General features: G+C 44.7%; 1 protein-coding gene across 2 annotated transcripts in view; it reads right to left on the reverse strand.

Annotated features, from left to right (window-relative positions):
- LOC146184271 (golgin subfamily A member 1-like) overlaps window positions 1–16,761 on the reverse strand; it is a 104,414-nt gene that overhangs the window by 9,548 nt on the left and 78,105 nt on the right. For both annotated transcript variants that reach the window (XM_084609317.1, XM_084609318.1), the window contains 4 exons: window positions 16,050–16,139; window positions 14,229–14,331; window positions 2,374–2,534; window positions 530–640 (listed from right to left, as the gene is read on the reverse strand). In XM_084609317.1, the coding sequence (XP_084465443.1) occupies window positions 530–640; window positions 2,374–2,534; window positions 14,229–14,331; window positions 16,050–16,139 (465 nt within the window). The remainder of the gene's footprint in view (window positions 1–529; window positions 641–2,373; window positions 2,535–14,228; window positions 14,332–16,049; window positions 16,140–16,761) is intronic.

The raw sequence follows: 16,761 nt of genomic DNA on the forward strand, positions 1-16,761 counted from the left end.
TACCAACACGGCAACTACGATGAAACAAGACAGCAGGGGAAGAATCTGCAACCAGAAGTTGGAACCGGAAGTAATAATAGACCAATTTTCCCCATGACCTTTTAAGTTGATTCTGGAAACACGCCTCATCCGCTAGCATAGCTAAGCCTTCACTTTGGACTATGTACAAGAAGAAAAGAAAAGAAAAAAAAAAGAAAATGTCATGCAACACACACTTCTAAATCCTCTTTTCCATGAATGAAGGCAGCCTGTTTGTGGGACCTAAGGTAGTTCTGGCCAAGCCACAGGTAGTATGGCTGCTTATGAATGTGCATTCAATTTGATCCACACTGCCTGCAACTTCAAAATGCTAGGATGACACAAGTGCAGCATGAGTAGGGGCCTGCTTTTCGAAGATTGTTCTGATTTTCCTATGAGCGCTATGATGCTTGCAGACACAGTAAATAAATCACAATATAATGAAGGAACTAAAAAAAGACATCTGTAAATTGGCAGGTGGGGACAGCAAATTTTTCTAGCAGGCACACACCTTGTTTTTTTCAGACACCTGATCTTCAAGACCAGCTACCTTGCTCTGCAAGTCGGCAAGACTGCTACTGTTGGTTTCATTGGCAGCTGCTTCCTCCTCCAGTTGCTCCACCTGTGAGAGAAAACCTTGCAGGCATAAGCGGGCAGAAATTTGGCAGGGGAAAGCAAGGCCAAACATGCTTGCAATTCACTTTTTGTGCAACCATGTGTTTTTACCACTGCTGCAGAGTCTTATGCCCGGGACAGCAGTAAATACAATTATATAACAAAAACGCGGGCATCTCTTAGGCTCGTCCCACGGATACCTTAAACGTGCAGCCTTTATAAGGCACACTGTAGGATGGGCACTGGCGTCAGTTGACACCAGCGAGAGTAACATGTGCCGGCTTCAGCTCATACTGTCTGCAATGTCACCTTCTGTCTCGTAACATTACCCCCACAGCACTGAGCAATCACCCCAATCCATTCTTCTCTTCTGATGCCAATTTTTCTTTCCTTGCAACATGCCTCTTCTTAAGCAACACAGTGTCAGTAATGAACATAAACAGATGTGCGCAGTGGGCTTTCCCATTTACATGTAGTGCAATGATGACAGTAGAATTTTAGAGGCTGCCAAGCCCAGGGTGGTTACTATCTCACGAAACTGTCTGTCCGAGTATCTTGTCTTGCAACACTATTCGACACACTGAGTGAACACGGTTCCTTTTTTTCTTCTTGGAGGCCAACCCAGGCAACACTGGTATGAAGTGAAAAAGCTGGGTAGGGGACAAGACACAGAAAAGAAGTAGACAGGACAAGTGAAGGTTTTCCGACTCGATTTTGTGTCTAAAAGACGTTGAGACACGTCTCTCTTAGTGTAATTTTGCTTTGGAGCTGTGCGTATGACATTAGCGAACACTTATCACTACATGGAATTCGCCAGGATTCAATAAACCATCTGCAATTCACTGTTTCTTTTATTCGGCTGCTTCAGTTTCAGCTTCAGGCTACCAAATGAGAGTTCCAACGTCACAAGTGAGTGTAAAACCACGTGACACATATAGGAGCTGCAATACATTCTCTTCTTTGTATGCTTTTATTTCATGTGAACTCTCACACCAAGCTGCTCCAGAAGCCGGAATGACAGCAACTGGACAGGGAGCTACTATAAGGAAGTTTTTGTGGGCCTCACATAATCTCGTGTGCAAACATTAGAACCATCATTCCTCAACCTGAAATCGAAAAGGAATTGTGCAGAAGAATAAATTCAATTACAAGTCATCTGCTGCGTGCAGGCAAATTTCACACTGTGATCGATGTTTACTGATGTGTTATAAATAATTCCAAAGCAGAAACACATTGCAGTTCCACATTTCCACATGCAGTTTCTGAATTTAAAATCCCTGTGCCAAGAAGCCTCTCAACCACTCTGCTTAATTCAGATCCTTTTCCTTTCCACCTTCTAAGCCCACATGCATAACAATGTATTCTATGGAGGCTACACCTGACGTCACACGATTCCAGGAACTAGCCCTATAAATGCTTAAACATTTATTATGATATGATATATGGCACTTAATATCCCAAAGCAACACTGGCTATGAGGGATGCCATAGTGAAGGGCTCTGGTAATTTTGGACCCCTGGAGTTCTGTAAGTCGAGCATACTGACTACTGAGCCACCACAGCGGGTCTCAGCCATTTACATAATATCTTTTACTACACTGCTCTAGGAAAAGGTGGAATGTGAAAATGCGCTCATGCCGTGTGTACCCCGACCCTCTTCTAACGCATCACCACCTGCCCAGCGGGCTTGAGGGATTGTCCCCACCTGCTCCAGCCACCCACTCTGGAACCCAGCGCCCACCTTTTGGGTTGCAACACGCAGGGACTCATGCAGGTGTGCCACCTCCTCCTGCAGCTGTGCACGTTCCTTCTCTGCCTGCTGTTGGAGGGCCTCCAGTTCACCCTTCAGCCGCTTGTTCTCCACATCCAGCAAGGACAGCTCCTGCTTCAGCTTCGTCACCTCTGCACATTTTGTGAGCCACCAGGATGCTTCGACAGTCCAGCAACATGAACTGGTGGAAATGGGGCTTTATCTCTGAGCACATCCAAAACGTGAATCCCGTGCAGCCTCAAATTGCTTTGGTGCAAATATCCAAGCAATCTCATTAAGTTGAACTCATTCTTTAGCTCTATCCACATCACATACATATTTACTGAATGGGAGAAAACTCCCGGGAACACTGGGGAACATGCAAGACTTAAAGGGACTGAACACTGTATTTTAAATGTTTAATCTTCTCCAGAACAATCGAAACTTTGCTGTCTAAAGTGGATAATTCCACAACAGTTTTGTGAGAAGCGCTGTACATATTTTATTTTTACCGAGTTTTTTCTATTAGTGTATGCACCCGTTTTTATGTAGTCTGATGCTGAAAACCGTGACCAGCGACCACAATGATGATTTTACATCGTCAAAAGTGCTGTGCTGAAAACTAATATAAATCTCACCTGCCAAACAGTAATTAGACATTTTTAGTACAAAGCAGTATTCATTTCAGTTTGCACATCCAAGGCTGTTACTATGCGTCATTGACGAAAGATGATTTAGTACATCATGATGATTTAGTACAGCGCTTCACACAAGAAATTAAAAACAGCGTGATGCCATCTAGAGACAAAAGCTAAATGCACATAACCAGTGATGCGAAGAGGACACTGCTTTCGCTTGACAAGAATGCAAAATATAAAACATGACGAGCATTCATGAAAAAGCTCTGCACATGAAGAAATCAGTGGCATTTGCCCAAGATGTGAACACATAAACCAATAATGGCAGCCTTTTGCAGCAAGACAACAGTATAGTTGGTTTTATGTGATGCTAAATTAGAATAATAAATTCTCATTTCTTGGATATTGTGGTGTTCAATCTGTAGTATATGATGCAAGATCTTTTCATTTCCAACATAACCTCAAGACAGACTGTGGTCAGTGTTGTGCCCCTTTACCTGGAACAAGCTGTGCAGCTCAACTGTCTAAGCTAGCATGATAGCCCAGCAACTTGCCTACAGCACAGCAGCAAGCTATCACACATAAATAAGTATGAAAAAGACATGTGACTGCCTTGAGTGCATGTTTATCACAGCGACACTGTCATGTGTGCATGGGCATCAAATGCCCGATGCTATCTACTATCAGTACACTCTGCTCACCTCCAGCTCTCTTCCCAACACATGCATTATATGCATTTCTATGACCTTTAAAACTATTCAGGGCAAGTAATGCCTAAAAATGATTCATAGATGAAGATCCAAGTTTTACATGAAGTCAAGTTGAGGCATTGGCGTAGAAATCAAGATCTCGTTGATACAACCCTCATGGGCATTGAAAATCAAAACGCATTATCTAAAAATCGTATTATCCAGAACAGGACCCAAAAGTTCAAGAGTTAACCATACTTAGCACAAAGCATACCTTGATTATTGCACATAGAATACCCCGTCATTTTGCCTGTCATTTGGCGGTGGACTTTTGTTTCTCACTGTCCAGACGCAAGCTTTTCTGAAACTCACAGAAAGGAGTCACAATTTCCCTGCTTCGCTCTGCGCCAACGAAAATCCGCGGACAGAGTCTAAAACTTGGCGCTCTGCCAACTTTGCGAGAGCCATCACCCTTGCAGGAGATCTCTTCAAAAGATAAACATGTGGAAGCATCACCTCCATAGAATATTTCTCAAAAAGATAAGCATGCGGAGACGTTATCGGCGCACAGCATCTTGGCAGGCTCCAAAGGTCAGCACTGCGGATAGCGAGGATGCGAAACTAAGAAACCTGCTATGAAAATTCTAAGAAAAAAAAAAGAAAGTAAATTTGCAACAGCAAAAGTTGGAGGGTTTATTACACGAGCAAGTAGTATAATAAACTATCCGCCATGAGTGTAAACACTACTGCAGCTACTACCGCCCCCTCTAGCACTTTCTAGATGCCTCTTAGAGAAATTGAAAACCATGCACATTTTAAACATACTTTTATATTTGCATTAGCCAAACTGATGTTAAAACATCATCATATTAGCCGCACAAAAATGCATTGCTTCTATAGGAAATCAGCTGTGAAAAAAAAAAAATAAACGCCGAAAATTGTATTAAGCAGGATTGTATCAATGAGATTTTACTGTATATATCAGCATCCCCAACATGAAATGGTCTTTTCACTTGTTTAGAGCCCTTATCAATGCATTCGTCACTCCATCCCCTTTGATCCGCCTTCGTTTTCTTGTGCACGTGCACCTGTCTAAGGGAAGATTTCAGAGGATGTAGAAAACGACTGCCAACTGGCAACAACACAGTGCTAGCATGTGTCATACGGAACCTCAGATCCGTCACTTGCCCTCAGTGCGCAGAAAAGCATACGCTGCTTTCAGCCTGACGCATCTCTATTGTGGTTAACAGCAGAACGCAGTGTGTCAGCTCCTCCTTTTGGCCTTAACATTACCTCCCCCAGCCAGGTCACGTCTTCCGAAAGGGAAACAAACACCTCTCCCAGTGACTTTCAATCAGCCTTACCTATAGGCACCTTAAAGGGCCACTGTCCAGGGAAGACCCTTTTAGGCAAAGGAGCCCAGTGTTTAGATCAGGTCCCGGAGATAGTCTGTGCAAAATGCTACAGTGACACGCGCGTCGCAAAGCATCGAAAATACAATTCAAAGCTCACTCATGCTCTCCTTTGGGAAGCCAGCTTCCCCGTTTCCTGCGCTGGCCCAACGGGCCACAATAATGACGTACGTACCGCGAACGACGTCCATTGGTCCGTCTCGCTGACTGACGGGAGAAGGATGGGTGTCTACCGCTCGCTGCGCGCTTTTCCCTCGCCACGGCCAGACTGAATCCAGCGGCGCGCGCTCCCTCGGCCGTTTTTTTTTTTTTTTTTTTTTTTTTTTTTTTTTTTTTTTTTTGAGCTCACGGAGTGCCACGCCCCACCTCCCGCCAAACGCGGAGGAGGAAGGGGAATTTGTCTTGCGGAGGCTAGACGACCTCGGGCAGGAGAGTGAAAAACCTTTGCGAGGGAACGGAAGGAGAGAAGCATGACAAGATCGGGTGATTGCGGTGGCTGTAACTGCGTTATTAGTTACTCTTTTCAAAAACATTTTGCGGCCTTGCGTTCTAGGGGCGAAGTCTCACAGTTACAGGGCAGAAAATATTTTCGACCGGAGGGTGGACAGTGGGCCTTTAAGGCATCTCTTAACCTGTGATAAAATTATTAACTGCCCTGGTTACCCTGGTGTTTCAGGCTAGCGCCACTGGCATATATATACGCCTTGATAACAGAATATTCATATCCACACCATATTTAAAAAGAAAACAAAAGGTTTTAAGATACATACCACATATCTCCATACATCTTTAAGAGACACGTTAGCAGCGTGGAGCCTCCAAATCAACAAAATCCTCAACAAGCCAATTTTTAACCCCAAAGATGCATCCAATAGGCAGTCATTTTGAAATGTAATGAAGACATTTTGAAGCCTTTTCCACTTACATGTCCAACCTTCAAAATGGTGCTAGGATATAACACTCAATTTTTCTCATAGAATACATCAATGCAGGTGCACAAATGGAATGAGAATTTCATATTTCATTTTCAGCATTATATTGCCATTGTTGCAAATTCTGTGTCACAAAAGTGTTGTTGCTTGCTTGCATGTCTGATGCTGAAGACAGAACATGGCTGTGGGATCGGAGTGCACTGGCCTGCAACCTTGTGTAATGCAGCAGGTGCACTATACCAGTGCGAATGTGTTCTAGCCCCACATACCCAAACCAGCACGCCACATCTAAAATGTTCAACAGCTGAAAGGGCAGCATTTTTACAACACAAGGTAGTGTTTCCACTGCTTTTGATGCAACAAGCACACATTTGCAATGCGTCGTCAGCATGCAGTAATGATCCCTATGCAGCTGACAGCATCAGTGACTGTGTGCCAAGCTAACTCAAAGGTTCTTTTGCAGTTGTGCATACCGGAGACCATTGCAACACCACCAAGGCTTGCGAAACATGCACGTTAGCCCGCACTTTCAGACTCAGCGAAGTCTAAATTCAGACTTCAATGAGTCTCTCCCATTGCTGTCACTTGACAGCTACAGAGGAACAGCCCTCGCCAGTTTTACGTCGGTCAGCACCACGATTTAAGAATATATTTAGGTGTTGACACTGACCGCCTATCATAGCAAAGCACACACACTAATAATGTTCGTGCTCTAGTACATGCACCGACCATTGCTGAATGACAGCGCTGCAGGGCAGAGGCTAACCTGATACGAAACAGCCCATGCAGCTCAGTGGCATGCCCGGCTTTCAGTTGCATTTTAAGCTGTTTTTATCTGCGTTTTGTGTTGCCGGAGTACATCACAAAGTGTGATACTAGTTATCTGCTTCTACGCTGTGGCGGGTGCAGCGGACAAACAAGTTTTGCTAAAACCAGGCCTTTGTGCCCCGGTTTGATAGCAGCCACAGTAATCATTGTGCAAGCTCCTGTGTTGGCATGGGCTGAACCACTGGGAGGTCGTCGCACGGTATGTGTGCCTTGGCAATGGATGTGTTAAATGCTGCTGCGGCATACCCGCAAACTTCAGCTGTGTCCAGAAACAGACTTGACCCGATTATGGGTAAGAAGTGATTTGTACTCTGCTGCAATTTGTGGTGCCAGACTTGCATGGTTAGAGAGCTGCTTTTGAAAGTTTTTAAAGCTTCATCAGTGCATGCTCGCCTGGAACAGTGGTGCCAGGCAATCTCCCTTATCTATTTATGAGTTCGGTATTTAGTGGATGCGTGTTCCTGAAAGGCCTACCCATTTAGTACTGAAAAATTAGATTAATGTAGTCAACATGACACGACAGTAGGCTGCCAAGCTGCGATTATGTGGCTTGTGGCAATCCTGTGAATAAATGAAATCACATCTCTCAGTAAAGCCAGTTGCAATACCAAATTTGTTTGCTACAGAGAATGATTAATCAGGCTACAGTGTGATAATAATGTAAATAGCGCAGTTTGACATTTTGAGACACCACGTGTATTACGAGGGATGCCACAGCGGACAGCTCAACATTATCTTACATCCCCCGAAATTCTTTGTTATGCGCTGATATTCGTGCAACACACGGGTGCCTTCTGCACTTTGCTTCTCAAAACACTGTCATTACAGTCGGAACTGTACCCACGCCTGCGCCTGGCCCATTAACCATGCAGCCAAAAGCCATTAAGATATTTTCGAGTTCAAAAGTCTTAGGGTCGCGAGATCAGCGAACAAAATAATTCATGCTACTAAGACGATCTGGACCCTCCTTTGATACAAAGAAGGCTTCTCATGCTTTTAGAACTACAGTAAGCACACTAGATGCAAGATGACATGGTATCACAGCAGTTACTTTAGTTGGTGATGCCATGGCCACCAGTATTTTGCGCCTGCTATGCATTCTGGTGCTACAGGACATGGTGGTATGAAAGGCAAAAGATATGCCAATAAAGCTTGTACCAAATATACAGCTGCGTAATTTGCACAACTTTCTAATGCTTGCAGGCGAATTTCAAACATAACATTAGTATTAAGGTCAACATAGTTACTCTAGACGGCCAACTGCAATTCTTCTTGACTGACATCTAGTAGTAAGCCCAGTTTATGGCCGCTTGTTTTATCTCTTTGCATGCAACCTTTCCTAGAAGTGGTTAACCACTCAGTGTTGTCGGTGTCAGTGTAAAAGGTGACATTGGTGAAAAATGCCAGGTACATTTCCACAGGCCATTATCAAGCTACCCCGCCGGGGTGGCGCAGTGGTTAGGGCGCTCGACCACTGTGCCCGGGACGCGGGATCGAATCCCGGCCTCGGCGGCCGCTTTTCGATGCAGGCGAAAAGCTAGGCGCCCGTGTGCTGTGCGATGTCAGTGCACGTTAAAGAACCCCAGGTGGTCGAAATTTCCGGAGTCCTCCACTACGGCGTCTCTCATAGCCTGAGTTGCTTTGGGACGTTAAACCCCAAAACCAAACCAAACCAAGTTGTGAAGCTAAACGTTCACTGCCCTAGCAGTAAAAAAGTAGCAAACACACTAGAGTGCGGGTTCGATCAGTTACGGAGGCAGTATTTCTGACGCAGGTGAAAAACGGAAACACTCTTGAGATTACTGTGACCACTTAAGGGGGACGCGGGTCTTAAACTGGTCAGAAATGGGCGAAAAATTGATTTTGAGAAAAACGTATTTTCGGAATGTCTGTACCTTTGAGCACTAGCCTTCAAAATATCAACACTGAATTCGGTCGGGAACTACGGTAAAATCTACTTTTAAAAAGCCACGGGAGCCTCGAAATGGCCAAAAAGGGGTAAAAATTGTTCGAACTTTCCGCGCGCGCCGCGGGCGAAGCAGCCGGCTGGCCGCCGCCATCTTGGACTTGTTTTGAAGCTTGTTTCTTTGTGCGCATTTTGCGGCATTAACGGCATCTCCAAATGACGTCGCTCAAACAGAACGACCAGCGTCGCGGGTTTTCCGAAAGCAGTTTCCGGTCCGCTGATTGGCTGGAGCACGCGCTCGCGAAGCGAGCCCCTCGTCTTGCGCTTCCCATTGGCCAGCGCGACTGACTTGCCATTTTGTTTTGTTTTCTTTTTTTTTTTAACTTCGCTCGTTTACGATGCGCTTTCGCGATCGTATCAGTCGTTCCCGCAGCCGGTGCCGGTCCATAGGCAACCTGCAGTGGCCAGGCGGCGCTAGTGGAGCGCAGCGTTCAGCGCCGCCAACGGCGGCGCCGAGTAATCTGAGTAGGCCGGCGCGGTCGGGTTGCGTTCGCGTTGTACGGCTGGAAGCATCTCGGCTCTCATTTTCTGCGGTTTTAAGGCAATCGAATGTCTTCAGAGCTACTTCCGAAAACCAATACTGACGAAAGGATACCGCCTGTTCGAGAATGGTCATGTTTAAAACGTGAACGGTGTCGACGTCACCGCGAAGTGCGCGCCGCTCGCTACGGAACAACCGCGCGCACAGCTTTGAATTTCGCGCGAGTAGACGGAACTTTTTTTTAACCAAAGTTATTCTCTCAGGGCATCAGTCGGATATGTAATGATGAATTAAGAAATAATGAAATGAATGAAAAATTTTGTAAATGTACCTTTTCATTTACCTATTGCGTTCACACCTCATACCCAAACATTGAAAGTGCAGAGAGAACCTGAGGCGAGATTGATCGCCGTTTCTTCTTTTTTTTGTTCTTGCTGTTTGATTACAGCAGCATAATAATTTCCTCGCGGTTTTGCTTTACAGTTTGATACCATGACGCATAATAATTTCCTCGCGGTTTCGCTTTACAGTTTAATACCATGACGAACACTTTTGTTCGTGGTGCACCTTTCGACAGTGCCACGGAGGTTACAGGAGACATGGCGCGGTACCCGCTACGGATGTCGTGGCGATTGCAAGCACTGTGCGGTTGTAGCGTGCGTCATCAACGAAAACTGTGCGTGCCGGGGACGGGGAACATCGTTGGAAAAATAAAGCTCTTAACAACAACTAGCATGCATTTTGTACCTCCGTACCTCAAGCTTGGGGAAAGCTGGCGGCTAATGCTGGCACTCAACAGCAAAGCTTTCGTAAAGGAGGTCGTTAAGAGTTAGAATTTTTTGCTGTTGCTACTAATGATGAAATAGTCTATCGTCTGGGACAAGAGACTCTTGAGTAGCTTGAGCAGTCGGTGAAAGAAATATTTGGCGCAGAACAATAGAACGAAGTTCCATTCTCAGCGTACACAGTCCTCTACGTGCACTCCGCCACTTCGACTTTTTCAGCACCTTTAAGAACTAATTTACAGATAAATATGCTTACTGAAATCTGTAATTGGAAGTTTTGAAGATATTTTGGCTTTGTGGTTCCGAATAGACACCGCATTAGAAATCCGGTTCACAGATCCACGAACATTTTTTTTTTCATTTCGCCTCCGTTGAAATGCGGCTGGAATACGATGCTACGGCCGCACGGCTTTGTTGCTTTTCTGGACGTATGCCACTCGATCTACGCACGGCATATACCAGTACACGCCAGATTTTACAGCGCGGAGCACGTACTGAGTAGTGTGCCCCAACCATCACGCGACTCCTCGAGTCAGAAGTTTATACCGTTTCCTCCGCTCACGGGCAGTCGCCTTATTTTAGCTTCTTAGCGTCTGTACGCCAATGGCCCCATAAAAAAAAAACGAATTTCAGTTACATTACTCTCTCGCAGCCAATATCTTCTTTTCTCATCATTCTCCCCAGGTTCTCCCAGCAAGCGGTACGCTTAGGTTTCCTTCGTGATTGTGGCAGTCTTTCTCGCCGCCCTTGCGCTTATTTTTATTCTTGTTCACATCCGTAGTAGTCGAAGTATCGCACGATACCACTGAAGTCACTAAATGAGTAAATCACACTCACTGGGATAACAAAACGCGAACGCAGAAGGAACACAGCGGCCGCAACATATACGGCGTCAGCTTCTGCGCCGACTCAGTATTAGCTCCCGTCGGCCGCCAGGTGGCGCCACATGTCTCAGCAAACTCCATTGCAGGTTGCCTATAGCTTGGCCGGTCTTTAGACGTAGCTCGGTGGACGTAGCGGTATCAAGAGTGTATTGAAAACGAAAGCGCCTAGCGAGTGCGCGTCGAAAAACGAGTACAGCGGCGCGCTGGCAGGGTCGCGCGGCGTGTTCTCGACCTAGCTGCAGCACGTCCGGCAGCATATGATCGTTTGCGAGCGGTTCGGAGGCATCCAAGATATCATCGATAGATTGCACTGCTCAGCTGATGCTCATGGTCCCCACCAACGCTACCACTTCGTTGCTTTTTTATCGCGTCGCTTCAGACGACAGGCGAGCCTGACATTGCGCCGTAGCCCGCGTTTCTCACCCGTGAATTCTGCGAACTTTTCTTTCTTTTTTTTTCAGATTGCCTAAGTAATTGCATCGCTGCGCTCAAGGGGTGTGAAAGTTCGAGCTTTAACTCCAGCAAGGAACCCCGCGTGCGGCCCTGCATGCGCTGTACAGCAAAGTAGCAAAGTTTCATTCTGGAACATTGCCAATTTATTAGGTCATTTTAGTATGCCGCTGTGTTTTAGCCTTAAACTTTGTGCAAGTTTATTAATATTGCAAGACCATTTTATTGTAATTTTGAGTATTTGTTTGCCTTGAAGGGCACTGCCACAGGCATATGAAGTGGTAAATGAAGCTTCTCACGCTGGTTCTAGTGGCGGTATATTTAGACTTTGTGGCAACCTTTTACTAGTATTTGAAGAGCGTACTGTTATATGTTTAGTATATAGCCTTTCTCATAAAGAACAAAGCCTCACAACGATTCCATTTATATTACCATAGCTGCACTGTAGCAAAAGTTAAAGGCTGTTTTAAAATGCAAATACGTTTTTCTCAGTGCTGTTTCTGGACACTGCACTCAGCCTTACTGTGCTTTTTCTCTACATTGTCGCCGAGTGACAATGACAAATTTAGCATCACTGCAGTCATATTGAAAAGGTCAGGGGTGATCTAATACTTACATCACTCTATCAAGATTTTTGCAAATTGCCATTAAAATAATATTGCATGATGTCAAAAAATTTTGCTGATTTCCTAATGGCATACACTAACTACCTTGACCATGGGTAATGGTGATAGCTTTAGTTTTAGTTGACATATTCAAAATCCAAAGACGGTTTTGGAAATGGGAAGAGCATGACATTTTTGGTGAGAAATATCACAGTGAGGCTACCGATTGTTCAAGTTCTAATATGTGGTCAAACTTCAAATGCTGTTTTCTCAGTTTCATATTTTTGGTCGATCTCTACAGTCTTACGCAGGGTTTTGATAACTTCTTTTTAGTTCACACAAATAACTTTGGTACCATTTTCTTCAGAGACAAATGAAGTACCCGATGACATTTTTAATTTTTTAGTTTAGGCAATGGATAAATGTCAATTTGAGATTAGCTTAGTGAGTTTGTGTCAAATAATGCAGCCTTTTACTCTCAACATAACATGTGAGGATGCTGTGCCTTTTTGAGGAAAACGAAGGATGTCATCGGGTATGGGAAGACTTTGGCTATCAATCTATGCAATTAAAAGCAACAAAATGCAATGAGAAAGTTCATTAAAGCTGCGTAAGAAATTCACTAATTATGCTCTGGACTTTGTTCAGTTCAGTTCAGTCGTGTCCGACTCTTCGTGACCCTATGGACCATGCACGCCACGCTTTCCGGTCTCTCACTATCTTCCTAGCATCACATAACTTCATCTGCAGCGCCTCGAGGATGCCATCTAACCATCGCGTTCGCTGCCTACCCCTTCTCCGGCGACCCTCAACCTTTCCCAACATCAAATCTTTCTCCAGCGACTCCTCTCTTCTCATCAGATGACCAAAGTAGCTGAGCTTTAACTTTAGAATTTGACCCTCCAATGAGCAGTCAGGGTTTATGGTTGACAATACCGACTGATTTGATCTTCTGGCAGTCCAAGGAACTGTTAGATAACTTTTAATGTAGGACCACCAGCTCAATTATGATTACATTTTTGAAATCAGGAGAGAAAACCACATCTGTGTGCAAAGTTTCGTGAGATTCTAGCCCTAACAAAAAAGTTAGATTTAAGACCCTCGTCCCCCCTTCCCAGGTGGCCAAAATTATTCATTTTCTCCACACATCGGACCTCATCTTCTCACAGCATCGATGTGTTACACTGCTCAACCAATGCTTGAATGCATGTGAAAGCTCAAATATGAGAGTGTGCAAGGTGAAGCCAACAAGAGATGCTATATAGTTAGTTACGCTTTCAACAGTGGTGCAGATGAGCAAAAAAAAAGACAAACTTGCACTGAATGTAGAACACAGGTAGCGTAAAATGACCTGGTGTCAAAGGCAGTTTCAATCTTCTTTCTCTGCCTTGTCGCGCTAAAAAACGCTCACATTCACACACCAAAAGGCCCTGCAACACGTGCGGCGCAGCCGCCTCAGCACAGCAACTTTTCACAAGATCCCGTCCCGTGGTGCCATCTGTCCGTGTTCAAAAGAAGCACGAGGAGCAGTGAGCAAGGTCTTGTCATGCCACAAGGCAGAATGTCAACACCTATCATATTCTTGCACTATGGTGACTATGCTGAGCACTCATTGCATGCCCACACTTTGCTGGCTCAATTTCGCCTCTGGCATGACTTTTTATAGCAACTCCAAGTAAGTGCACCAATGCCCACTATTCAGGGGCCAAGGTAAAAGAAAAAAGCAAGCATTAAGCAGCAAAAGGACAGCAACAACAGCTACCTACCACTATGAAGCATGGCACTGACTGACGCTGCAGTCCAATATGGGACTGTGCTTACAAATTGAACACGTGGTCACATGTTTTAGACTCAACTGAACACAATGACACATCAAAACATTGCATTGTTCTGTGGCATAAATAGTGTTAATGCATGCCCACGCATAACATTTTCAAAGACCCTTTAGTGCTGTACACTGAATAGCAATGGGGCCATGAAAGGATGGGGAGGTAGCTAGTCATCAGGTGCAAGTGGCTCCTCTGAAACTCAAAACTGCTTCCTTAAACTGAGGTTGGCAACGGCAAACTTATCAGATCTGTGGCTGTATCTCCACAAGCGAGCCCCACTGCACTGTTGATAGGTTTACCTAAATATTTCTGAACCATGTGGCACTGATTTGGTTGTGAAGGCTCACCTTCTTTCATAGCCTTCAGCTCTGCTTCACTCTTCTTGACGCTGTGTTTTAGGGTGGTTTCAGAGTGAGACATGAAACTGAGCTGTTTCTCCAGCTTGGCAACCTAGAAAACACCACCACAATTCAATGGTTACACACCAAAGGGCATGCATGCACACACACATGCATGCAAACACCTCTAAAACATTTCAGGTGAACTTGGACAAAAAAAAAAAAAAAGTTTAATTCTTTTTTCATTTATTGGGCAGCTTCTTTTTTTTCTTATCTGAAATGCATAACCAATTCAAATCAGCAAACAAATTTAAACAAAATAAGGCACTCGCTGTGAGATACATACAAAGGAAGCCAACAGCCACTGACGTCAAGGAAAGGATAGGATATTGTTTTGTGTGTGTCAATCAATATGCAATAATAATCTAGTAATGGAGATAAACGATTAGAAAGTGAAAAAAAAAAGAGGGAGAGGGGGGGGGGGGGGGGTCAACCGGTGCAGGTGTACGATTATGAGCGTTAGCTCGAGTTTTGCAGAATTTAACCCTAGATCCTTCATTCTGGTATCAATGTATACACCATGAAACAACAATTAGTTTGATACCGCCTGCACCTCTCCACGGCCACTGGTTCGCCCGCCACGGGTCCTCGAAGGTTGCATCTCACCACGGTTTCGAGGACCAAAGGTCGTCTGTGCAAATCCCTCGCTCGAAAAAATTTTATGTGCCATATGGTGCCAATTCGTTTGACACCCCTCAGAACCTCTCCATCTCAAATGGGTGGACCAAAATTTTGCCACCACTGGTGGCTAAGCGGCTTTAGGGTCTCCAGACCCTGGATCAATTCCTGGCTTTTCTTGCATTCATTTCCAGGTCGAGTATATAAGGCTGGTTGAGAAAAGGAAAGGCACACATGAGAGCGACAGAGAAACTGATGAGAAACCGGTATAAAAAACAACCACATGCCACTGGTGGGATTTGAAGCCACAATCTCCAAATTTCACATTTGGAGCTCTACCGAATGAGCTACAAACGGCGGCTGTTCAATTTCGTACTTTCTTATGTATGCAATATGTTGCGTGTAACTTATCCTAGAGAGTATTCGCCAGCACCACCCTCGTTTATAGCAGCCGACATATGTTACTACGAGTGTCATGTAGAACTGAACACTGATCTAACAAGGAAGATGAAAGCTGTGTGACAACCCTCTTAAGTTGGTGAACACTCTCAAGGATAGGTTACATGCAACACAAATACCGAAGATAGTAGAAAATTGAACCACCACTGCTGTAGCTCAATCTACAGAGCACTGGACGTGACATTATTCAGACATCCCATCAGCGGAAGTCGTTTTTTTTTTCTTGTTTCTAGCAGTTTATCTCCCTGATTACATTATTACAGCACACTGATAAAAAAAAAAATCCCCTACGCTTTTCTTGGTGTCAGTGGCTGCAGGTCTCTTCATAGTGTATACAACAAATGCAAATCTAACCTAGACGATATCACTATATACTCTGGCAAGCTTATGGTCCATACTATTTTGAGTCTGCATCACTATTGAAAGTGTCGCCATCTCCCCAACCTCGAGACACCTCATTCATGGAAATGCCGGAGCCGGAAGTGGCAGCAATCAAAATGACATCCGGTTCCAGTGTTTCCACCAATTAAATGACTCGAGGGTCGGGAGACAGCGACACTTTAGAAACAATGCAAGCTTGGAATATGGAATTAGAAACAATGCAAGCTTGGAATATGGAATCAGGACAATCATCAGCCAAGAAGTAATACTACGCATGGCTGCTCCAGTTACAAGACACTTATGCAGTACTACCTTCTCTGATGACAGTTGCTGACTGGTCTCCAGACCCTGGATCAATTCCTGGCTTTTCTTGCATTCAAGCTCCTTCTTCTGAAGCTCGGCCTACAGCAAGATATGAGCATAAGGTCGTTACAGCAACTGGACATTCCAGATCTTCGCTTCTGGCAAAAGTATCAGTGAAGCTGTACAAATGGGACAGTGTCTAGCCTCTTATTATTATCGAGTGGCTTGAAATGTAAAGGAGTTGAGTTTCAAAATGTGCTAGGTGGTCAAAGCGTACGCATGTACTAAGCACTCATTTTCGCACTTTCAAGTATCCCTACGAGCATTGCTTCAGGCAGCAGTGACTGAGAAGCCGTGGCTGTCCTCCCACTGCGGCTACAACTTGCAAGGAAGAGAAAAATAGCCTGCAATTTTTGATGAATGCGTTTACCCTCTGTATGCTGCCAATTAAAAGACCCGCATCTATAAGTCATAACCTAGAGAAAAGACGTAAAGGTGCAATGGAACTTGCAAACTGATACAAAAAAATAACAATAATAATAAGCCCTGCAAAGTAGAGCCATAGGTTGTGGGGATACAAATCAACCCCGCATCCAGCACGTTGATGAATGTGCATAATTATCATGTTATGCACACACTGTTTGGGAGATCTGCATAAGAGGTGCACACACACCACCCCTGATACCTTATGCCTGCGTTCCTATAGCAATGCCATTGCAGA

The sequence above is a fragment of the Amblyomma maculatum genome, chromosome 7 (genome assembly GCF_055883805.1).
Source record: "Amblyomma maculatum isolate TAMU_Amacu chromosome 7, ASM5588380v1, whole genome shotgun sequence".
In the NCBI taxonomy this organism is placed as follows: domain Eukaryota; kingdom Metazoa; phylum Arthropoda; class Arachnida; order Ixodida; family Ixodidae; genus Amblyomma; species Amblyomma maculatum.